General features: G+C 56.4%; 2 protein-coding genes across 2 annotated transcripts in view; both read right to left on the bottom strand.

Annotated features, from left to right (window-relative positions):
- HSPB1 (heat shock protein family B (small) member 1) lies at positions 1-1,438 on the bottom strand. The gene is made up of 3 exons (XM_008141457.3): positions 945-1,438; positions 403-466; positions 1-315 (listed from the first exon to the last, which is right to left on the bottom strand). The coding sequence occupies exons 1-3, from the start codon at positions 1,312-1,314 to the stop codon at positions 126-128; spliced, it is 624 nt and encodes a 207-aa protein (XP_008139679.1). The 5' UTR covers positions 1,315-1,438; the 3' UTR covers positions 1-125.
- A 7,798-nt stretch (positions 1,439-9,236) lies between these two features.
- The window catches only part of SRRM3 (serine/arginine repetitive matrix 3), a 33,932-nt gene continuing 19,782 nt past the window's right edge, over positions 9,237-23,386 (bottom strand). The window contains exons 11-14 of the mRNA XM_054714858.1: positions 13,485-13,840; positions 12,776-13,000; positions 12,531-12,668; positions 9,237-10,737 (exon numbers count right to left, since the gene is read on the bottom strand). Coding sequence (XP_054570833.1) covers positions 10,506-10,737; positions 12,531-12,668; positions 12,776-13,000; positions 13,485-13,840 — 951 coding nt within the window. The 3' untranslated portion in view covers positions 9,237-10,505. The remainder of the gene's footprint in view (positions 10,738-12,530; positions 12,669-12,775; positions 13,001-13,484; positions 13,841-23,386) is intronic.

The following is a 23,386-nucleotide window of genomic DNA, read 5'->3' as shown; positions in this document are numbered from 1 at the left end:
CAGGCAGTTGCTTTGAACTTTATTTGAGAAAAACAGAACATAAACGTATCAAAAGAGCATACAGGCTGACAGGTGGGGATGGTCAGTGATTGCTAACGCAGGGTTTGAAGCGGGGGCAAAGGCCTTTACTTGGCTCCAGGTTGCTCGGACTTCCCAGCTTCTGGGCCCCCAATCTGGGCACGAGCCTCATAGGTGACAGGGATGGTGATCTCTGAGGACTGGTTGGCTGGCTTGGGCATCGGGGCCTCCACGGTGAGTGTGCCCTCGGGGGACAGGGAAGAAGACACCAGGGTGGGGTCCACACCAGGGGGAAGCCTGGAGGTGCAGAAAAGGAGGACCAGAGTCACACACAGGGGAGACACTGTATCCTCCCGCCCCCCACCACCTAGTGCCCAAACTCACGTGTATTTTCGAGTGAAGCACCGGGAAATGTAGCCATGTTCATCCTGTCTCTCTTCGTGCTTGCCTGGGGGAGGGAAGGAGGTCAGAGGGTGAGGGAGGGACCGCCTCTCAGCTAGCCTACATCCAAACACGCCCCACCTAGTGGCCGGGACTCAGGGCCGACCCAAACTGGTGGAGAGTTTTGGGGGCCCCCGGACTGTCCCAGGCCCTCATAGCCTTCTGCAAAGTTCCATTTGCCTGGCGCACATGCCCCCTCCACGGACCGGGAAAGAGGCAGGGACAGCTCCGGAGGACCTGGACACTTGGGGGTAGGGCTGGGGGAGGGGGCGGGGGGTGTAAAATCTCCGCTTTTAGAGGGCGTCTCTTCCTTTAAGAGAGTGGTTTTTGTTTTAGGGCCAAAAGTTCCTTTAGGAGCTATCCTCACCCCCCATTCTGGAGAAGAGGGCACAGGCGGCGAATAGGAGGCTAATTTTTCCACTCTCCAGGCTCCCCGCCCCGCAGCTTTATCCCCGCGGGGCCGGGGTTGGGGGTGGGGTTCTCACCACTGATCTCCACCACGCCTTCCTTGGTCTTGACCGTCAGCTCCTCGGGGGCGAAGTGGTTGACGTCCAGGGACACGCGCCAGCGGTCGGGCGTGTGCTGGATCTCGGAGACGCCGCTGCTAAGTTGCCGGCTGAGCGCGCGGCTGTAGGCGGGCGCGGCCACGGCCGGGGCGCCCTCGACAGCAGCCGCGGGGAGCGGGCGCACATAGCCCGGCCAGCCGCTGTGGCTGAAACACTGCGACCATTCCTCGGGCAGCCGCGGCATGCCGAAGGCCTGCTCGAAGAGGCGGTGGTGGACCGGGTACCAGTCGCGGAAAGGGTCCCAGCTCGGGCTCCGCAGGAGCGAGAAGGGCACGCGGCGCTCGGTCATGCTGGCTCGGTTCTGGGTTCTGCGCGTCTTGCTGAAGCTCGGAGAACTGTCCCGGGCTGGAGCCAGCAGCGCTTTTAAAGGGCTTCAGCCGGGTATTTTTAGCAGGAGGTGCTTCAGGTCTCTATTAATGGCAATGACTAGTGCGGGCAGCCCCTCCCGCTGCATACCGGGGCAGGGGCGGGGCGAGGAAGGTTCTGCCCACATCTGGAACCTTCTCTGGTTCAAAAAAAAACACAAATGACTGGAGTGCTGATGCTGATGCAGTGCCCACTGCCGGACACTCACAGGCCTGGGCGCTAAAGCACCGGGCCACTGCCTGTGCACAGTCCCGTCCTGCTGTCCAGGTGGACAAAGACGAGAGAAGTTGAGCTACTTGTCCCAGGCCGCACAGCTAGGAAGTGGCAGAGCCGAAATCTGAACCACAGCTATCTGTGATGTAATGTTTTAAGAAGCAGTCTGGTGTGCTTTTTAGGAGGGTGGACAATGGAACCAGACTGCCTGAGTTCAAATCCTAGCTTTGCCATTAATGGAAGACTTGTGCAAGTTAGACTCCTTGGGCCTCAGTTTCCCCATCTGGAAAATGGAGATGATCATGGTGATGATGATGCTTACATCATTGGATTGATGACTTCATGCGAGCAAGACTTTTAGCCCAGGGCCTGGTACAGGATACTTGTTAATTACTGTTATTATCTTCCTGGAATTGAAGAGAGGGAGGAGGGAGGAGAATGTGTACCTATCCCTGTTGCAGAGGCCGAGGCATGTATGGGTCTGACCATTCCCCCCTGCCCCCAGGAGTGGGGCTGGCCCAGATGAGAAACCCCAGGTCCAGTGCTGAGGGTGGGGGGTCAGGAGGAAGGTTATTGTCAGTCTCCACATTATATCTATGTGGTGAGCAACCCTCAAAGGAGTTACACACGATGCCAGGTTCTTTCCACAATGCCAAGTTCATTAGGGGAGACCTCCCCAATAAGCCAACAGACTCACACGCAGGTTACACAAAGAGAGGGGGAGGTTACATGAGCAGAGCAAAGTGTCCATCCCTGGGGGAGTCTGCAGGTGGAGAGGCAGGCCTCCGTCTCCAGCCAGGTGGCTACCGTGGTGGCATGCATCTGGTGGAGTAGAAGTCTGGCAGGAATCCAAGCATGACCGTGGTAGAGCCAAGCTTGAGGTAGGAGGGGCTCTGAATTCTTATAGGTCACCAGGGGTGGAGGTCTCACTCATATCGGTGTCCAAATGGAATCCTTTTCTAAGTGTCCAGACTTGTGGTTTTGGGCCTTCTGGGCCCCTCCTAAGGGCGTTCCCATTACACCCCATTACCTCAGTCTTGACATACCTCAGTCTTAGCTGACAGTGACTCCATATTGGATTGTTCAAAGGTGCCCAGAAATTCCGCTCTGCTCTTGCTCTATACAATCTATTTTCCCCTGAGGACAGGGAACCTGAAATGCAGCAACCTTGAGTCTAGTCTGGGCTCTGCCATTGACTTACTGTGTGATTTTAGAGAAGGCCCTTCTTTCTCTAGGCCTCAGTTTCCCATTTTGCAAATTATAATCACAAAGCCCCATTTGTTTTTGATTCCCGCAGTACAAAGGGGGAGGGGACTCCAGATGGTACAGTTTGCTAAATCTTGCTCATAACCTGAGGCCTGTACCTTGACCCCACCTCCTACCTGACCACCTATGGGATCCGGTCCCCAATATCTCACCTCTGGGAATGGTGCCCCTATGCTCCTGCTGTAATCCTAACTTTCCCTCTTTCCTGCCGTCATAGGCATTTCCTGGCCCAGCTTTCCCTCTAGAGACTCTGTCCTATTATCTTTTAAATGAGGAGACTGAGGTTGAGTGACTGTCCCACTGTCTCCTGTAAGACACTTAGCAGAGTAAGCCTCTTGCCTCTACTGCTCAGGGCTCTTACCCTCAAGGGCTCTCACCCTGGAGTTTCCCTACCCCCTCTCTTTCGGAGGCCCACCCTGCTAACAAGTTCCATAGGAGGCCTTGTTCTGCCCAGGACACTGAGGGGCTGGAAGCCAGACTCCAGGCCACTTACCTTGATGAACAAGGAGTAACAAGACTCATGCCCCCTCTAAGCCTCAGTTTCCTCTTCAAGAGAGAGAGCTCCTGGATGTCTTTCCTTCTTACCCCTCTGCTCTCCATCAGGAAAGAGCTGGGACAGGGCCACACAAATCTGAGGTCACCTCTGGAAAGACCTCTGAGCACCTGGGGTTCTATTGAGCCCAGGGTGGGAGGCAGACAGTACCCCTGCCCTCTGCCCCATCTCCCTTGCTGGATCCTGTCATGAGCCCAGTGAATCTCAGTTGGGAACTACTGGCCACACCCTCCAAGGGTCTCAGCTTCAAGAAGCCCCAGGCTTTCACACCTTGGCACTCCCAGCCCCATAAAGTCAGGGTGAGGTCAGGAGCCAGGGAGGGCCCTCATCTGTCCCTGCCTGCCCACCTTGGCCCAGACTGCAGCCCAGGTGCCCCACCCTTGAGGGAGCTGTCAGGTGTAGTCATGGGTGCTTTCAAGTGTGGTCCTGCCAGGCCCAGCCACGCTCTGGGTGGGGGCACTTTGTAGACACAAGCTCCCTTCATAGCTCCCTTCATCTTGTCTGAAGCTAGGCAGGGAGGATCCATCCCTGCCGCCCCAGCCAGGGGAAGTTGTACAACCTGAAGCGCAACACGAGCACTCTGCCCACGGCAGGTGGGAGGCAGAATGGAGAACTCAACATTCATCTTCAGTGAGCCAGTTCTTGAGGGACTTGGGTCACCCTGCCAGTCAAAAGGGTGGGGACATGGGTAGCTCTGGGCTGTGGTAAGAGGGGGTGGAGGGTGGGAAAAACTGGGTTTTGGGGTCAAACAAGGCTGGGCTTGAGGCTGGGTGCTGCTGTTCACTGGCCTGGTGACCTCTCTGAGCCCACATGTCTCCATCTGCAAAATGTGGCTAACAATGCACCCATCTTGCAGGATTGTAGTGAATCTCAAATGCAAGAATGCATGTGAAATGCCTGGTGCTCCTGTGTTAATCATTATTAAGGAAAGAGGGCCTTTAATTTTGGATATTGAGAGACTTAGACTAAAGAGAATTACCCAGTTGCATGAGCATTATAGCATGTCCAAGTATCTTATCAGAGTCTCATTATTGAGATGTGGGAACTGAGGGTCAGAGCTGCCCAAGGTCACAAAGCTGGAAGCGGGTATGAGAGGTTGGAACTCAGGCCTCCTGATCCTCTGTCCTGCAGGGGAGAGACTGCCAGGCAGTCCAGGGGGCGCTGTGGGCTCCCAGGAACAGGGTGCTGTTTTCAGCAAGGGTTGCCTATCAGAACAGGGAGCGTTGGGCCAGACTCTCTGGGGTGCCTCCATCCCTGACCAAGATGCTCTTCCGGAAGGCTGCACCCTGAACCCAGGCACCGGACTTGGCAAGAGGAACAAGGGCTGAATGTCAGCTTCCACTTGCCCACCTGCCCAAATGGCCTTTGACAATCCTCTGCTCTAGCATTCCAGTCACTGAGCTGCCAGGGGTAGTTTTTCTGGGATTAAGGGGACAATTAAGTCCACCCCCTAAGGATTCCCCAGAAGCCATTGGGAGGGGAAAGTGAAGGAAGATGGGCACTGGAGGGTCTGGGGTTACTTAATTGGAGGGGGCCCTCCTCTCATCCGTGGCCCCGAAGTCTGGGATATTGTGCAGCAGCCCCAAGACCTGCCTCCCAGCCTGGCACTGTGCCTGCGGCCTTAGGCACATGGCCACACCCTTGGCTGGTATTTGCCAACTGTAGCTGAGCCAGCTCCTCTTTCCCTGACACAACCTCAGAGAAAGTTCGAGAGTCTTCGGGCAGCTGAGAGAGCTCCCTGGAGAGGCCTGACAGCTGACAGATTTCGCTTGTTGCTGAGCCTGCTGGGAATTGAAAATGTGAGCAGCAGTAATTAGAGCACATGGGGTTGGGGGAGCACCAGGTCTTTCTGGAAGTGTCTAGACACTGACCCTCCAGCCTGCCAACCCACTAGGCCTCGGCTTCTGGCCGGCCTTGGGTTCACTTCACCCCCATCACCACTGAAGGGGTGGCAAGGAGGGGCCAGGTGGAAGGGACCCATCCTCTGGCCCCAACTGCCCTGCTGTCCAGCAAAAACAATCTGTCTAGCTTGGGAGTCTGGGGACCTGACTCTGGGACCTTAGCCAGCGGCCGGCTCCCATGACTCATTTTCTTCATCTGTGCAATGAGACCATTGGACTGGATGTTCTCTAATACTCCTTCCAGCACCATGAATCAACAGTTTCTCCTCCACTTCCCCCTCCCCCCAGGTTCCCTACACGGCCTGCTCTGCCATCTAAGGCTTCAGGAGGGGTGTGTGTGCGCGTGGGTGTAGGGAGGGGGTGAGGGAGGATGTGGAGATGTGGCACCCGTGGAGGTGGGAGTCCCTACAGCTGAAGCACCCCCATGCCTTAGGTGTCCCGAGAGACTTTCTCAGGCAGAGGGGGACCTGGAGAAGGAAGGGAAGGCGCCTGGTGATAGGTAGGACCAGTTTGTTGAATATGCCTTCAGCTGAGAGAGACTGGTAAGAGGCCAGGGGTCTTCCAAGAGCATTTAAGAGAGGCAGGGGTGTGTGTGTGTGGGGTGTCAGCTGGGACACCCAAACTGGGCATGTGCACTTGTGACTTGCTACCCTGAGTCTGGGGATGCAGGAAGCCAATAGGAAAACAGGACATAGGAAAGCCCTGTTCACTGCCCATTTGCTGAGTGTGTTAGGAGGGGAAAATGGGGTGGGGGGCGGGCCTGAGGGGGGTACTGGGTGTGTTGGGAGGGGAAAATGGGGGGGGGCGGGCCTGAGGGGGGTACTGGGTGTGTTGGGAGGGGAAAATGGGGGGGGGGCGGGCCTGAGGGGGGTACTGGGTGTGTTGGGAGGGGAAAATGGGGGGGGGGGGGCTGAGGGGGGTATTGAGTGTGTTGGGAGGGGAAAATGGGGGGGGCTGAGGGGGGTACTGGGTGTGTTGGGAGGGGAAAATGGGGGGGCTGAGGGGGGTACTGGGTGTGTTGGGAGGGGAAAATGGGGGGGCTGAGGGGGATACTGAGTGTGTTGGGAGGGGAAAATGGGGGGCTGAGGGGGGTACTGAGTGTGTTGGGAGGGGAAAATGGGGGGGCTGAGGGGGGTATTGAGTGTGTTGGGAGGGGAAAATGGGGGGGCTGAGGGGGGTACTGGGTGTGTTGGGAGGGGAAAATGGGGGGGCTGAGGGGGGTATTGAGTGTGTTGGGAGGGGAAAATGGGGGGCTGAGGGGGGTACTGAGTGTGTTGGGAGGGGAAAATGGGGGGCTGAGGGGGGTACTGAGTGTGTTGGGAGGGGAAAATGGGGGGGCTGAGGGGGGTATTGAGTGTGTTGGGAGGGGAAAATGGGGGGGCTGAGGGGGGTACTGGGTGTGTTGGGAGGGGAAAATGGGGGGGCGGAGGGGGGTACTGAGTGTGTTGGGAGGGGAAAATGGGGGGGCTGAGGGGGGTACTGGGTGTGTTGGGAGGGGAAAATGGGGGGCGGGGGGCTTAGATGCCCCTGAGGCTCCCATCTGTGGAGAGAGAGACCAGGAGAGAACCTACAGCATCCCAAAGGCTCACATCCTGGGAAGGTTCCCCCACCCCCATCCCATTTCCCCTTCCTTGTTACCAATGGAGAATTGTAGTTTCCTGTTTTCCTGCCTGCCTTCCTGGCAGTATTTTTCTCTTTTCCCAAGGTACGGAGCAGAGGCTGACCCCTCCGTCTGTGGGAGGACAGGGGTTTGGTGCCCTGGTGCCCTCCGCATCTTTTCCCAGGGAACGGACTTTCTCAAATAGCCAGTGAGGGCGCGGAGGACGTGAGCTTCAGGCTTCCGGGCTGACGAGGACCCTCCCCCAGGCTGCTCTCCAGTTTTGTGCCCCTCCCGGCGGATCCTAACTGGCAGTTTTCCCTCTCTGTCGCCCTCTAGTGTCTTCTGCGGCCACCACACCTTGCCTTTGGGCCGCTGCCTGCCCCCCAGGGTTTCTGGAACTGCTCACTGCATGGCCCCCTTGTTCACTCACTCATTCCACAAACATTTCAAGGGCAACTATTTCACAAGGCTGTGGAGGGGAGCAGAGACCAATAAAGCGAGGGCTGGGCTCCAGAAGCTCACAGATTTATGGGGAGAGTAACTTGCCAACAAACAACGGGAACAAGAATGTAAGGCCCTAAAGTCAGGAACAAACCCAGCACTGAGGGAACTCAGAGAGGCAGGAGTGGCCATCACAGCTGGGGACCAGAGTCTCTTCAGAGTAGGAGGCAGCTGAACTGAGCTGAGCCTGAACCTGTGGAGCTGAAGGGGCATTCTTGGGGGCACAGAGAGGAGGGTCAGCTGAACTGGGGAGTAAAGGGCAGTGGTGCGAGAGGAGGTTGGAGGGCTTGCAGAAGGAAAGGATTGCTGTTCCAGGTGGAGCCATTCAGAAGCCTTCCAAGTCCTACGAGCTGGTTGGCCTTGGTCACGGGATGCAGGGTCCACAGGGCAGGAAGCTCTGTTTCATTAATTCAATATTATGCCCTCAAAGCCAGGGACTGTGTGGCACACAGTAGGTTTTCAATAAGTATGTGTCGAATGAGTGAAAGAAAGGTTAGATTTGCATTTTAGATAGAGCAGGATGGGTGGGAGAGGGCAAGAGATGGGTATGGGAGGGGTGCTAGTGAGAAGCCCAGGATTGTTGGGCCAGGAATAGAGGTGGGAGGGAAGAAGTGGTACCATCTGGGGAAAGTGGTACCATTTGCAGGGAATCAATAGGAAAACAGGACCTAGGAAAGCCCTGTCCAGCTGCAGGAAAACAATACGAAAATAGGACCTAGCTGTGGGGTGCAGGGGGGAGGCTTCAGGCTGAGCAATGAGGAAATGGAGTGGGAGCAGGAATGGGCTCAGTGTGAGACAGGCTAAATTTTCATGACCACCTTTGTGTTTTATGCTCCCCTGCCCAGGCGGTGACATCTCCCTGTAGCCCCTAAAGTGTGCCTGAGGGTTAAAGAGACAGGTGCTTCTTTGAATAGCTTTCTCAGATCAGAAACAGTCACCTCCTCAGGTGCCCCTTCTAGCAGGAAGGAAAAGGACCTGGAGAGGAGGCCATGTGCTGACACAGCCATAGGCTTCAGGAGCACGACCCCCTGCTCTGGGGACCAGACTAGACCAAGGACATCCGTCTCATGGCTCCCACAGGTCGGAGCTGTGGACGTGTCGTATGCTTCCTCAGCAGAGGTGGACCAGGAGGCCCTCAAGGCTGGTAGTGTTTGTGTGACCCCAAATTGCATGCTGAATTGTGGGCATGCGCACACCTTCTGAGAAAAGGCTTCCCGACCTTCCTCAGGTTCCCCAAGAAGAGTAGATTCAAAACCAGGTTAAAACGCACCACTCGAAGAGAGAAGAAGGAAGAGGAGGGGGAGGAGAAGGAAAAGGAGGAGGGGAGGGTGCGGGAGATTGTGTGTATTTGTTTAGATCTCAATAAAAGAAATACAATGTAACTGTTAAAAGGAAAAAAACAACAACCCATTACTCTAAACTCCCTTTCCAGGCCCCATCCTAGGGTGCCTGGATTCACAGCCAAACTGTGTTCTAGCCATTCTGGAACATTCCACATATAGGGAAGGTCCTGTGTGTTGGCCCAGCCTCCTCCTCTGCCCCACCCCCACCCACGGCTGAAGCTAGATGGGGGTTCAGGGCATGGGAGTGATCATCTTGGGCCCCCATTTTCCTCCTCACTAAGCTGCCGGCTCTGCAGACTCAGGCACCTGCACAGGGGGATAGACGTGCTGGGCGCTGGTTCCTTGGTGCCAGTTCTTCTCTCTGGGTCCCCAGGAGTCTGAACCCCTCCCATTTCTCAGTGGGAAGGACCCCAGGACCCCATGCCCTCCCCACACTCTCCAGGTGCCCAAATCCACAGAGGCCTGGTCTCACCACCTGCCCTTTGGGCACTGAGTGTTTTATTAGAGTCCCAAGTTTCATCCGCACCGCGGAAAAAAAAATAAAGGAAGTGGGAAATAGAGAGAGGGGAACCCGGACCAGACCCCAGACCCCTCCCCCCAGCAGAGCCCAGGGCATCTGCCCTGTTGGGCCAAGGAAGACTTCATTAGATCCCTGAGGGCCCCAGGAGGAGGGGGCTGGGAGCAGCAGAAGAGGGCTGGGGCCACTGCTTCCTGCCCAGGCCCCAGGCCAAGGCCCTCGGTACAGACCCTCCCTTTCTTCCAAGGGCTACAGCACCCTCCCTGGGAGGCCTGGGCCGGCCACCTCCTCACCAAACCCTGGGGAGCAAGTGCTCCCTCGGGCAGGCCCTGAAGCTACGCTCTCCTGTGCCTGTGACTCGGACAAGGGGCACGTGAGAAGACCAGGGCCTGCTCAGTCCTTAGGCTGCATTGCTTCTCCCTCCTCACAGGCTCTTCTGCCATCCACTCCCTCTCCCGTCCACCTCCTGACCTGAGCCCCCTTTCATCTCAGGGTCACATTCCGTTGTGGTCTGTGTGTCCCACCTCTTGTCATGCACAAGGCCTGGCTTGTGTGGCCTTGGACCAGGGAATGAGGTGAGGCCTGAAGGGGAGAGACTGGCCTGGAGAGAAAAGGTGGGACCAAGAGTGAGCTCCCTGGCTCTTCCTGGCACTCCTGGGCCTGGGGCGAGGTTCGGGGGGGCTGCGGGGCCAGCCTCCAGCCCTCAGCCAGGGTCCTCCTGCAGCCAGCTCAGGAGGAAGCAGCTCCCCAGCCTGGATGGTGGCACACCAAGGGTTAGGCCATTCTTTTTTCTGTCTCACTTATATCCTGCTTGCTGTCCCGCCTCCTTGCCTGCCTAGTGATAGAGAGGATCCGAGGGCCCTGCGGAGTGGGTAGGGGAGGCTCCCAGGATTGGCACCTTCAGAGATGTCCCTGGGTCCACTGAGCTGAGATCCCCAGCCTGGTGAGCTGGCATCAAGCAGGAAGGGGGGCAGGGTGATCCCTGTGTTCGAAAAGGCTCTTTGTTCCCTGGACATGGTGGGAGGGCAGAAGGTGGGGGTAGGGACCCTCGAGAAGCAGCAGAACCCAGCTCCTCCTTGTCTGCAGGGCACCTACCCTCAAGGTCTTCCCTGGCCCTGGGACCGCTTTGAAGCAATAGGGTGTATGCCCCCCATGGATCCTGGGGCCTGAGCCCTCGCCTCTCTCTGTGCCAGGGGGCACCAATCGGGGTCTGTAAGGGCTCAGAAGCCTCCACTTTCTGAGCTGCTCCGGCTGTGGTAACTGGGACTGGGGGTCCGGGAGGGGCTGCGCGTGTGGCTTCGGGTCCCTCCACTTCGGCTGCTGTAGCTTCCGTGGCTGTGGCCCGGGCTGGGGCTCCGGCTGGGGCTCCTGCTTGAGTAGTCACTGCTCAGGCAGCTGGAGGAGGAGGAGGAGGGGCTGGGCCGGTAGTAGGGGATGGGCCGCTTTCGGGCACTGCCAGGAGGGAAAAAAACGATTACAGACCATCCAGGGCCCTCACTTGGGCCTGGAGCCCCTCCCCAGCAGTGGCCAGGGTTCTGCTGCCTCAGGTGGCCCCCCTCCCACCCCAACGGGATTGGACAGTCAGTGGTCACTTGCCAATTTCATGTTGATCGTTTTGTTTTTCCTCACTTGTCTGCAGGGAAAGGGAACCCGAATCTCAGCTAGACCTGAGCAGGTGCTCAATAAATATTTGTTGAGTGACTGTAAGTTTTAAATATAGACAATCCACATCAACCAAGCTAAGCAGTGGCTTCTGTGCATGGAAAGGTTTGTGGATACGGCCCAGCTCTGCTCCTCTGATCCCCACAGAATGGAGGACTTGGGGTTTTCAGGTCACGTGAAGGGAAGAGACCCCTGGCCACTGCTGCCCATGGCCACAGCCTGGCCCAGGCCCACTGGCCCCTCTCCTCACTCAGCTACCTCCCACCAGCCCTGGAGTTAGTTTGAAGCCAGGAGACTGTGACCCAGAGAAAAGAAAAGAGAGTTGTTAAGGGGGGGGGGGGGGCAAAGCCCCATCGCACTGGGTTAATTCTAAGGAAGAAAACAGGTGTAGTTAGTGGGAGGAGGAGGCAGCCTGGGAGAGGGGCTGAGGTGGGTGCCAGGTGGGAGGTGTGGGAGTCTGCCACCTTAGGACCTCCCTCTTAGGTCTGGGGGTGTCCCAAACCTTGTGGTCTGGCCTTTAGCTCTGGGGTGAAGGGAGGAGGCAATGTGATCATCAAGGCCCAAGAAAGGACCCGTTTGAGAATCCGACCGTGTGAGAGCGGAACAGATGCCGAGGGAAGCCTGCTATTGCGTGGACATGAGAACAGGGACTCAGAGAGCCCACCGACCTCCCACGGCTGCCCAGGAAGGCTGTGGCGGAGCTGGGGTCAGGATTTTGCCTGTGGCCTTCTTCCCCATGTTAGGGATCTAGGACTTCTGGGTGATTTCTGCAAACACAGACCATCGGCTCACCTGGAGGCCCAGGCCCAGACCCTCCAGTCCTGGCAGAGAAACTCTGATCATGGCACAGCCCCACTGGACTGTGTGGGGAAAGTAAGAAGGAGGGTTGCGCCCACAGCTGCCCCAGAAACCAGGCTGCTGGTGCCCCCTCCTCCAAATTCCCCAGGGGGCTGGAAGGTAAGCAGTGAGGTTAGTGAGAAAAGGAGAGGCAGACAGACAGCTGAACAGAGCCAGCTCAGCTCACATGGGCATCTCCCCTGCAGCCTGTGGAGAGGGGGTCCACTTGGCCCCCAGGCTGGCCACAGGCCACTCAGCAGGCTGGACCTTGAGATGAAGGAGAAAAGGAGACATCATTGCCAGGAGATGAATGGAGGGAGGGAGGGTGCGGCTCCCTGCATGTGGAGCAATGATGGGCTCTTGGCAATGATGGGCTCCTCCCATCATTGCCAGGAGATGAATGTAGGGAGGGTTGGCTGGAATCTTCAGAACTTAATTTCAGGTTTGTCTCTTTCCACCCAAACCCAAGTGCAAATCCCCCTTCCCTCCATGGGCCTTCAGGCCCCCACTGGGGACCATTCCCTTCTTGAGGCCTTCCTCCCCTCAGTGAACTTTCACCTCTGTCTGAGTCCACCCCCTCCCCGGCACCACCAGGTCTAGCCTCTCTCCTCTCAGAGCCCTCTTCCCTTTACTGAACCCCCACTTCCTCTCCTTCAGCCTTCTCCCCTCCCTGCCCTAGGTTCAGTCGGTCCCTCCAGGAGGGCTTCATCCCTTAGGTCCCTGGCTGGTGCCCGGCCCCTTCATACCTGGTGATGCGCCGCGGCTCCATGAAGCTGGGCGAATCCCGGCGCCGCTTGCGGATGGGCGAATAGCTGCGGGAGCGGCGCCGCGCGCGGGCGGTGTCGGCCTCGCCGTGCCTCGCGCGGCCCTCGCCGTCCTTGTCCCTGCGAGGCCGGGCCCGAGGTGAGCGCCACCGCCGCGCGAGGGCGCCCGGGCCTGCCCTCTCCCCGGCTCCCATCCTTCCCTCCCCCACCACCCCGCCCGCACTCACCGGCCCAGAGGTTTCTTGGGCGACGGCGAGCGGGTGGGGCTGCGGACCCTCCTCTCGGCCGAGCGCGACCGGGATTTGGAGGGCGAGCGGCTGGAGCTCCACGAGCGAGGGTGGGGGCCAGGGCTGCGCGACGAGCTCTTTCCCTCCGGGCCGCCGTGCCGGCCGTGCACGCCCGGGGACGGGGAGATGCTGGCCGGGCGCGCGCGCGGGGGCCTCTCCTTGGCCCTGCGGGAGGGGCACGGCGACAGGGCGCTCAGCCAGGGAGAGTGGGCTCAGCGCAGGAGGGGACTCGGCAGGGCAGGGGTTCACGCGGAAGGGGTTTGTGGAGGAGAGGATGTGCTCGGGGTCGGGAGGAGGGGGGGTGTGAGTTGGTGACGGGAGGTTCCTGGAAGGGGTGAGGTCTCCAGAGAAGGGAAGGGGGCACAGGGAGAAACCAGCGAGAAAAGGGGAGAGTGATCAGTGCAGGGGGAGTCCATGGAGGGGAGGGGAGAGATCGTGGGGGTGGGTGGGAAGCGAGATGGGGAGAGCTTCGTGGGAGGACGAGAGGGCTCCTGGGGTCGAAGGAGAGAGATCAGGAAGGGGAAGCTCAGTGAGTGCGGAGGGGGCGTGGTCGGTGAGGGGGAGGACCCGCCGGAGGTGGGTGTTCCGTGGGGGTCCGGGGACGGTGCGGGGAGGGGAGCCTCCACGCCCGGGGACCGTGTTCGCTCACCGTTTACCGTGCCCGCCGGAGCCAGGCTCCGGCCCGGGGTCGGGGGCCCCGCCGCCGCCCGAGTCGCTGCTGGACCGGGCCCTGCTGAGCGAGCGCGACGGAACCCGGGGCGGCGCGGGCCGGGCGCGCCGGCGGCCTCTGCGGCGGGGCGCGCACGCGGGGGACCTGGAGCGCCGCCTTCGCCGGCGCCGCCGCCGCCGCCGCCGCCGCCTGGCCTGCCCGCCGGCCGCGCGGTCTCCTCTGCCCTGCGACGATGGCGCCGAGCGCGGGCTCGTGCTCTCCTTCCCCCGCGCGGGCGACGGGGCTGCGCCGGCCTCCGCCTGGTCGCCGGCCCTGGGCGAGGGCGAGCTGGGCTTCTGACGGGGAGAGAGGCAGAGAGGGAACGGGGGTGGGGGGGAGGGGGGGAGACGGAGAGAGTGACAGAGACAGGAGAGACGGGCCCGAGAGACGGAGCAGGACAGAACAGACCGGAGATGGAGAACCCAGGAGAGAGAGAGAGAGGCAGAGGCAGAGGAGACGGGGTGAGTGAGGGCAGACAGGGACAAGTGAGAGAGGCAGAGACAAAACGGAGAAGAAGAGAGAGAGGATAGATGGAGAGAAGGAAGGAGAGATCGAGGTGAGAGAGCGGGTGGGTGGGGTGGGGGGAGAGAAGGAGAGAGGGCTTTCACCTGGCTCCGGCCTGGGGCTGCCAGTCCCGGAGCATCGCGCACACGGTTCCCCGCGCCTGCCCTGCCTCTGCCTCTCCTGAGTGTCCACCTTCTGGCCTCAACAGTGCAGCTCATGCAAGGTTCTCAGCATGCAAAACACAAGAGGAACGGAGCGGTGGGGGTCGGGGGCTGACAGGGAGAGGGCTCCAGGACGGGCTGGGGGGGGGGGGGAGGCTGGCATTGCTCCCCTCCAGGGACGGACGATCCCGGCAGAGAGAAGAGAGAGGCTGGGCACCGGGAGGCCCCACTAGGGCCAGCCCAGCAGCCCAGGCCCCCCGGCGTGGGGGTGAGTGAGGGGATGGAGGGGGCACACGGCACACAGATGGGGGTGGGGGCGGGGCAGGACAACTGAACTCAAAACTAAACCGAAGAAAGGGAAGAAAAAAAAAAGAAATAAAAAACAAAATCCACAAATGTCATTAGATACCAAAATCAAAAACAATGTCTGAACTCCTGGGGAACTGACATTTTTCTGTTAACCTTTTTCTTTCTTTGTTTTCCGGCCCTGCAGAGACCTGTGGAGCTGTCAGCAGCGCCCTACTGTCTTTCTGTTTCTCTCTTTTCTTTTCTTTTTTTTTTTTAAGTTCTGATTTTTTTTTTAAGTCCCTCTTGGTTAACGTCCACTTACCAATAAAGTGGCACTTCCTCCTTTAGTAGGTAAGATGTGTAAGAGAAGGGAAAAGTGTGGTAGCGTAAGTTCATCATTAGATTCACAAAAATGCAAGAGAGATAGAGAGAGAGAGAGAGAAAATCTCAACCACCCCATTCTAGGCCTAGAGGCCACACTGCCTCTGGAGGAAGGACTGGCAGCGCCTGGCTCCTTGGGCCTGAGCAGGCACCTCTTGGGTAACCATGACCTTTGGATAGAGATGACCTATGTTTTTCCAAAAACGGAGTTAGGAAACAAGGATCTGGATACAGAAAACCAGAAAGGACACCTGATACCTCCAAAAGGGCCCTGACTGGAAATCAGGGTCCAAGAACCTGCCACTACCTCACTTAGTAACCCCGGCCAAGTAACTTCTGCCTACTGGGCCTCAGTTTCCCCATCCACAAAATGAGAGCGTTGGGCTTTGCTTCCTGATGTTCCTTCCAGAGCAAATATTCCAAGATTCTTTGCATGCCCCCTGACCACCCTCTCCATCCCCCTCCCTCCAGAGACCTGACCCTCTTCTTGTCCTTGGGCTTCTATCTGGTAACAGTTGATTACACTTGTCTGTTTATAAGTCTGTCCATCACTCTTACCCCGCCCCCAATAACAGCACCAACTTGACTTTGACTACCCCCAGGGCAGATTTGGTGTCAATTCAGCTCGGTAACCTGAGTTTTTATCCCAGAATTTGGCAGCCTCAATGCTGTTTGCTGAGGAAGAAATGTGCTTACAAGGGCCAGGGCCAAACCAGGAAGTCTTAGGTCAGGGGCAGGGTCTAGGCCAAGTTCTTTTGACAGGCTCTTGGATGAGATAACCTTGCTGCCAAGGGCTGGAAGGAGTGTGGTTGGCATGACCCTTGTGCTTCCTACAGGGGGCAAGATGGTGCCAAGGCCATGGTGTACAACCCTGGATCCAGCCTGGGCATTAAGGTAGAGCCAAGAAGTCAGCCCCAATTGGTGGAGAGGCATAGCCAGCTTGTGAAGTAGCCAATGAACACCAACCATAGAAGGTGAAAGCAGCTGATCAGAGCCAGATGGGCCATGAAGACCTCCTCCTCGAAGAGCCTGGTGTCTCTCTTTGGGGCAGAGGCAGGCATAGGTGGGCAGGGTAGATATTACCAGGTACCAAGGTACCCTTTGAGCACCTTTGCTCTAGCTAGGCCAGGAGACATGGAAGCTGGGTTGTTCAGCCATGGCCCCTCTGAGATAGCATTTCCATTCTCAATAGATATTACCAGAGACCCTTGGCTCCCCAACACATATGCCCTCCACCCCTGCCGGTATAGCTCCCAAGCCCCCAGCACTAGGTTCTGTCATCCAGCATCCTTTTCCTTCCAGAGAAGGCAAATGAAAAAGAAGTCTCCAGGTTCCCCACATTTCCAGTATCTTTTCTATCCCCTGGGTTGTCTAAGAGTGTAGCACAGATTCTAGAACTCACACCTAAGGAGACACTGGACCCCACCTTTCTGAAGCCTTTGCTTGCCACTTTGGCGGTGGTGGTGGGAGTAGCAAGGCAAGTAGGCAGAATACTAAACTTGGGAATTAGGACCTGGATGTGAATTCTGCTCCAACCCAGACTCTGGATCTAAGCCACTATTTCTGACTCCAGGGGAGAGGCCAGCAGGGAGGGAAGAAGACCAAGGGCTACCACGTTCTTTCCCACAGGCACTGCAAGGCCCTCTATACTTCCCGCTGTTGGTCTGGGAGTATTAGGAATAACAAGGGTCTGGGTTGGGTGGATGCTCACCCCCATGATGTTGCTGTCTCCCTAACCATTGAGGCGCAAGTCCCTGGGCCAGACCCCTTGTGCTGAGCTGGACCCTTCCTGTCTGGCTGGTCTTGAAGTCCAATCTCTTTTCCGTTTCCCTCTCACCTCCTCCAAGCCAGTTGGCTGCCATAACCCAAGATGCTGGTAATTGGCAAAGTGAACACACTGGAATCAACCCTGATGTAAACTTGCTGTGAGGCCTTAGAGAAGTGGCTTAACTCGGAGGCCTCCATTTTCCCATTGGTAAAATGGTCATAACTGAATCTTTCTGAACAGGGTGGGCCTGTTCAGGGGCTGAGAGGTTCTTTACGGAGTACAAATGACTCGCTGTTTCCTCAGGGACAAATAGGGTCAGAGCAGTGCAGGAAGGCCTCGGGCCCCGTAACATGTCCCCTAAGTGCCAGGATGATGGAGGATGGGAGGAAGATGTTGCTAGGTAGGTGGCATATAGTGCCTTCCCTCAGGGGAAGACGAAGACTGCGGGGATCAACCTCACCCTTATCCACCTATCCCTCCAGAAGGCCTTATGAAAGGATTGCCATGATCCTGCCAGAGGGTGATCCTCATCCTCAGCTTGGCTGGGTCTCATTCATCAGGAATTGAGGAAGATACGGGCCCAGACACCATGGATCTCATTGCCAGACAGGACTGTGGTGGCCAGGGACCACCAAACATCTCTCAAAACCTTTTCTGTGTGAGTCCTGTCACTCTTGCCTGAACTATTCTCCCCTCTTCCCTCTCCTCTCTCTCACAGCCTGGTTAATGTTTCTTTCTTCTTTACAGTCAGCCCAAGGCCACCACCTCCAGGAAGCCTCTCCTGAGCCTCACCCTGAGTCAGGCGCGCTCCTCTCTGATCCCACAGACCCTTGTTCCTTCCTTCAGTTTGGAATGTGCCAGCATGTGTGAGGGCTGGGGCTACTCCGGTGAGCAGAGCTCCCCATCCATGGTTCAGCTTGCCCCCTCTCATTGTTCTGAGTGATCTTTTTGTCTGCCCTCCAGCCTGGCAGGTGGAGGCTGTGAACAGCTCCCCATCCATGGTTCAGCTTGCCCCCTCTCATTGTTCTGAGTGATCTTTTTGTCTGCCCTCCAGCCTGGCAGGTGGAGGCTGTGAACCCAGGTCTGCCTGCCTCGACCCTGGCATGGATACTCAGACAGGGCCTGGCACGGAGGAGTGCTCAGCAAATGCTTGCTCTCTGTGTGTGCGTGTGTGTGTGTGTGTGTGTGTGTGTGTGTGTGTGAATGAATGGATGAGTGAGTGAGGCTAGACCTCACCTAACTCTGAGCCCTGCTCCCAGGAGCCCCTCTGCTCCTTGGTACCACCTGCTCCCAAACATCTTTTTTTTTTTTTTAAGTTTCTTAATTGTTTTAATAAAACTTTACCTCAGGTTCAATTTATATGATACCTAAACAACCATCTGAAATAGTTAATTTGGAGAGAAAAAAAGTACAATGATATTGAGTGATCACTGACTTCCCATCCAACATCTTTTCTTTTTGCTTACGTAAGAAATTTTTGAGGTGGAAAGACAAGGGGAAGAGAGCAGCAAGGACTAGTATGGTTGCCTGACCCTGGTATTCCTAAAGATAAGAATAAGTGAGCATCTGGGGCAATTAGCCCCTCCAGCTCAGCATTTGAGGATCCTGTTTCTGGGTGCCTGGTCGCATCAGGTACTCCTTGAGGGTGGGGCCTCCTCTTCTCCATTGAACCAGCAGCGCTCTCTCCCTCCGTGAACAATTTCCTTGCCTGCCCTCCTAGCACCACCAGGATTGAAGAATGTTCTGAAGGGGTGAGCTACTGGGGACTTGCCCCTGGGGTCAACATGGGGAGAGATGAGGCCTTCTCTTGTCAAAGATGAGGTCCAGTGAGGCCTCACAGGGTTGGGATGTCACACTTCTGTAGCTGCTTCTAGGTGGGAAGAAAACAGTTTAAAGGGCAGAGATGAGATCCTTGAGGACCTACCTCTGTGGCTGGATGAGCACTGGGCTGGAAGACACAAATCCCAGGACCTAGCCTAGTTCTGCCCTAACCTTGGGGGTCCGTGGCCTCTGCTGACTATCCCTTCTGGATCATTCTGCACATTAAGCTCAAATTTGGAAGATGGAAGGATGCTGGGGGAAGGAGGGAGCCCCTTTCTAGATCTGGTAGTGGTCCAGAGAGCAGAGGGTTAGCTGAGAGTTCCTTCCAACCCCCGACACAGAGACTTTTCTAAGTAGAACTTTAAGTCCAGTGCCTACTCCTGCAGTTCACTCCCCACCCAAAGTCCAATCACCATCACACCCCAAAGATGGAGCTGTGGGATTTAGCCCTGGTGTCAGCTGCTGCCCCAAAGTCCTGCAGCTCCCACCCTAAAGCTCTGCCGTCAGCCAGGGCAGCACCTGCAGGAACCCAGCAGGCCCCAGAGGAGGGGACAGGGCTCTCTTCCCAGGCCTGACCTCAGCCAGAACTTCCTCCAGGATCCGGAGGGCAAAGGCCCAGGACAGGCCCCTCCAACAAAGATTTATTGCTCAAGTCACCCCAGGGGCTGGCAGGGGTGAGGGGTGAGAGGTTTAGCAGTTACTCCAGACAACAGAAATCAAATTGGCTCAACCACAGCATAGAGTTCAGGATGGGAACACAAACTTGGAATGCTAAACCACACAGAAATGCATTCAGACAACAAAATGAGAGAGAGCATGAAGGAGGGTTGGGTGGTGGGGGTGGAGGTGGGGTGGAGAGGAAGAAGGAGGAGCAGGGAAGGTGGGAAGGAGGGAAGAATGAACCAGAAAAGTTGTTGGGGTGGGGGCGGGGGGAGGTCAAGAAAACCAAACGACAAACCAGGAAACACGGCTTTGTAGCTCATTTGGAGAAAATGCAAGTTACAAATGAGTAGTCACTAAAATAAGGAAAGAAAAGGGAAGGGAAGAAAACCAACCAGAGTGAGACTGAGAGAAAGAGGAAGAAAACCACATTCAAACCAAGCAGAGTGGCAGGGCTTATCTGGAGATGGGAGCGAGCGAGCGAGCGCACAGCTGAGCTGGGATACCTACCTTCTCAGTGGTCAGGGACGGGAATGCAATAATAAAAAAGAAAAGAAGGTCTCCGCATTGGGAATGCAGAATGGGGAAAGACAGTGACTTTGAGCTGCGCTCCCCCTCTGAGGTGGCAGATGGCAGCTAAGTGTGGCTTTTGGTCTAGTCCCAGGGATGGCAGGGGACTCCTGCCCAGCCATTTCTGTTTGCTTTCCCCCTCCCACCACAGGTTCCCATAGCCAAGCTTGTCTTAACTCTTCAAACAACAGAAAACCTCCAGAGGGCATGCAGGAAGCAGCTGATGGAAGCAGAACCACAGGGTGGGTGAAGGAGGGGCTTGCAGCCTGGGGAGATAGGCCCATTTCAGGGGAGAGATGGAGAGAAAGAGACAGAGAGGCTCAAGAGAGAGAGAGAGAGAGAGAGAGAGAGAGAGAGAAGAGAGAAGAGAGAGAGAGAGGAGCAAAGGCAGAAGGAAATAGAGACAGAGAGAAAGGTGGACCCAGCCAGAAAGAAGAAAGAGAAGCTGTTTAAACAAGGCCAATCAGAGTGGACAGATGGGGTGAAGTGGGAACTGTGCATTTAAAAGGGAAGGCAACCACGGATTCAATTTGGAGGATGGATCCTGCCTCCAGTCAACCTTATTCCCTTTCCCCCTGGCTTCAGCACCATTTAGCAAAATTCATCCCTCCTGCTTTCTGGCTTCAGCCTAAGAAATGCCAAGGTGTCCCTTCCTAGGCTGACCTCCCCACTCCAGCCATGGTCACTGCTCCTCCCTGGGGGTTAGAGGAGAGAGGCCTGGATGAGACAGGTCAGGCAGTGCCATGGGCACCTCTTCTTGGGGTCACTCTAGGCTGCCCATTTTGAGATGAAATGTGAACCAGAGGCGGAGGCCAGAGAGCCTGGGGGCCTTGCTCAGGAAGCACCTCTGGCACTCTCGGCAAATGGCGAGGCTTCCCTCCACACTGCCAGTGCTAGGGACAGGTGGAGCCAAGGAAGGGGGCCCTACTCCTAAGGCTGCAACCCCGGCACCCCCTATCTGGGCAGTATGCTGGGCTTTGGGCTCAGTCTCTTACTTTTCTACCCCACATTGCGTGACCTTGAGCAGCTTCCTTTCCCTCATCGTGCTTCATTATTTCTTTTCCCACATGGGTGTGAACTGTGCCAGCTTAGGGTTCCCTGAGTTGCTAAAGCTGCAGTCATATAGAGTTGTGCAACACCAGGCTCACCTATACCCTGGTCTTCATGTGGGCAGGCCTCAGTGCTGGGGAGTTCAGAGAGCCAACAACTTCTAGAGGGGTCCCCAGGGGAAAAGAAAGAGCCGAGGCCCCCAGAATCCACTTCCCGAATCCTCCTCCTTCTCCTCCTACTCAGGCTCCTGAAGTGTGCTCCCCATTGACTACCATCTCCACCTCTTGGCTGTGGCTGGGGTCTTGAGGTTAGAGGGTCTCCTTTTTTAGATCTGCCTCTAAAATGCTGTGTGTCTTTAGCTGGTCATTTGATCTCTGTGAGCTGCAGACAGCAGTAGGCAGCAGACCCCAGAAATCCCTTTGGGGGTTCAGCCCTGGCCTGGGATGGGACAACAAAGAGATGTTGGGAGCCAGCATCCTATGGTCTCAGTCTCAAAACGAGGATGGATTTTTTTTTTTCCTCTTGGTTGGGAGTGTCTGGCTTTGAAGCCCTCACCTGAACTAAACTCTCTCAGGTGTCTTCAGCACCCTCTTCCAGGCTCTCCCTGCCATGCCTCGCCACCATCTTATACTGGACAGAACTGAGAAGACACAAGAGGCTCACTGCTCTGACAAGTCTCTCCCTCCTTGGGTCTCCCAGCTTCTCTCCAAAGTTCCTTATAGACAGGGACCCAGAGTACGGTCTGCACCACTTTTGTTAATTTGAAGGCTGAGGCAGGTCCACCAGGGCCCTTTGCCTGGGGTTGAGGGAAGGGATGGCTGCTGCTACAGATTTGGCAGAAGCTGTTGGCATGGGAAACGATTTTGTAAGTGTTATCTTCCCTTTTAAATTCTGATTAGAAAGGAAAAATAATTTATAGAGATATGTATATGATCAATGTTCACTGAGGTTCAAAAACCATTTCTGCATTAGGAGGAGAGGCTCCCACAATAACGCACAAAAGCAAAATTCTAGAACAACAGAGAAGATAGAAAAAAACCCAGAGAGAGAGTTTGCATTTCTGTACATTACAAAAGAAGAAGAAAAAAGGAAAGGAAAAGAAAACACAAACAAAAATAAAATGAAATAACAGGAAGAGTTACATAAACTTCCCCACCCTCTTCCCTTGCCACTAAACAAGAAATGGAATCACAATATTACCACGTTTCAAATGGGAGGCTAAAAACAAAAACAAAAACAGAAACATAGACGGGGTTAAGAATGGTGAGCTTTTCTTTTTCCATTTGTCTCTCTCTCTTTTTTTTTTAAAGGTGAGAGTCCAAGAGTACCACCCCCAGTGCTTTTCCCAAAAAAACATTTTTGGTTAATGGCAACGTCTATGACCCCCATCTCACCTCCCTGGAGGCCAGAGAGAACCAGCCTCATTTCGCTTTGAGGAGAGGCTCTCTGGGCAAGGAGGGGGTCTGGGTGCAGGTGAGAGGCAGGGGATGGTCAGCAGTCTTTGAACTCCCAGAGCCCAGAGGGGAGAGAGAGAATTGGGGGACCATGTTTTGTGAAAGGAGTAACAAAGTGTTGTCTCCCAGGAAACTCCCAGGGCCATGTCAAGATGGAGTCCCACTTTGGGAGGGAGAAGGTTGGGGTGCTGCCGAGGCTTCCTCCCCAGGCCAGCGGCGAGGCCACCTTCCCTGACGGCTTGCTCCTAGGGTCCACCTAGTTGCTGTGACCATTTTGTCTGCACAGGCCCAGGGCTCTTGTGGGCCTACTGCTTAGGCATCCAAGGCTGGGGAGGGGACCGAAAGTGGGAAGGGGCCTCCTTTCACCCTGACTTGGAAACACATGCTTTTCTGTACCTCCATGAGAAGGTGTTTGGGGCACTGTGCTGTTCGGGCTTCGTGCCCATGGGGTAGGAGGTTGGGCATCACGTCTCAGACCTGTCCCTCTCCTGTTTGCCCTCAGCTGCCTCTGCATGCTCTCTCCCACACCCAGGACAGATCCAGGCACATGGGTGTGATCCTCCCCACGTGGCCTGACCAGGCCCCTCAGAGCTCAGGAGCCTGGCCCCCTGTCCAGGAGGGGCAGTTTCCACACAGGTACTGTCCTCAAACAAAAATTAACCTTGAGACCAAACGCCTTTTGTCAGGGGCCCTTTGACTTTCCTTGCTGAGGTCCTGGACTAAGGGTATTTGAGAAAAGAAAGGGAGTGAAACGAAAACAGCCAAAAATCAAAACGAAACTGACATGTACAGGTTTGCTGCTGAGACCTGAGGTCTGGGGAGGAGCAGCGCCCCCTCCCTGCTGGGGTTTCTGGGCTGCCTCTGTGTGTGTGTGTGTGTGTGTGTGTGTGTGTGTGTGTGTGGTGTGGGGGGGGGGGGACTTGCAGACTGCCCACCCTAAGTCCCCTGTGCCCACCCACTGCCTCTGTCAGTGCTGAGGTCCCTTCCCCCTGAGGGGCCCTCTACACCTGCTCTAAGATCAGCAGACAGAGGGGCTGTGGGCCGCTCCTGGGGCCTAGGAGAACCCCTACCATTCAGCTGCGAGCTCCTACCATCACCACACCTGCCTGTGGGTTTCAAGAAATCTGTGCCCCTCCTGGAGGATGGGTGAGGACAGTTTTTGGGGTGGGGTTGGTGTGGTCTCCC

This window comes from Eptesicus fuscus, chromosome 4, assembly GCF_027574615.1.
Source record: "Eptesicus fuscus isolate TK198812 chromosome 4, DD_ASM_mEF_20220401, whole genome shotgun sequence".
NCBI lineage: Eukaryota > Metazoa > Chordata > Mammalia > Chiroptera > Vespertilionidae > Eptesicus > Eptesicus fuscus.
This window is presented reverse-complemented; position numbering and strand designations above follow the sequence as displayed.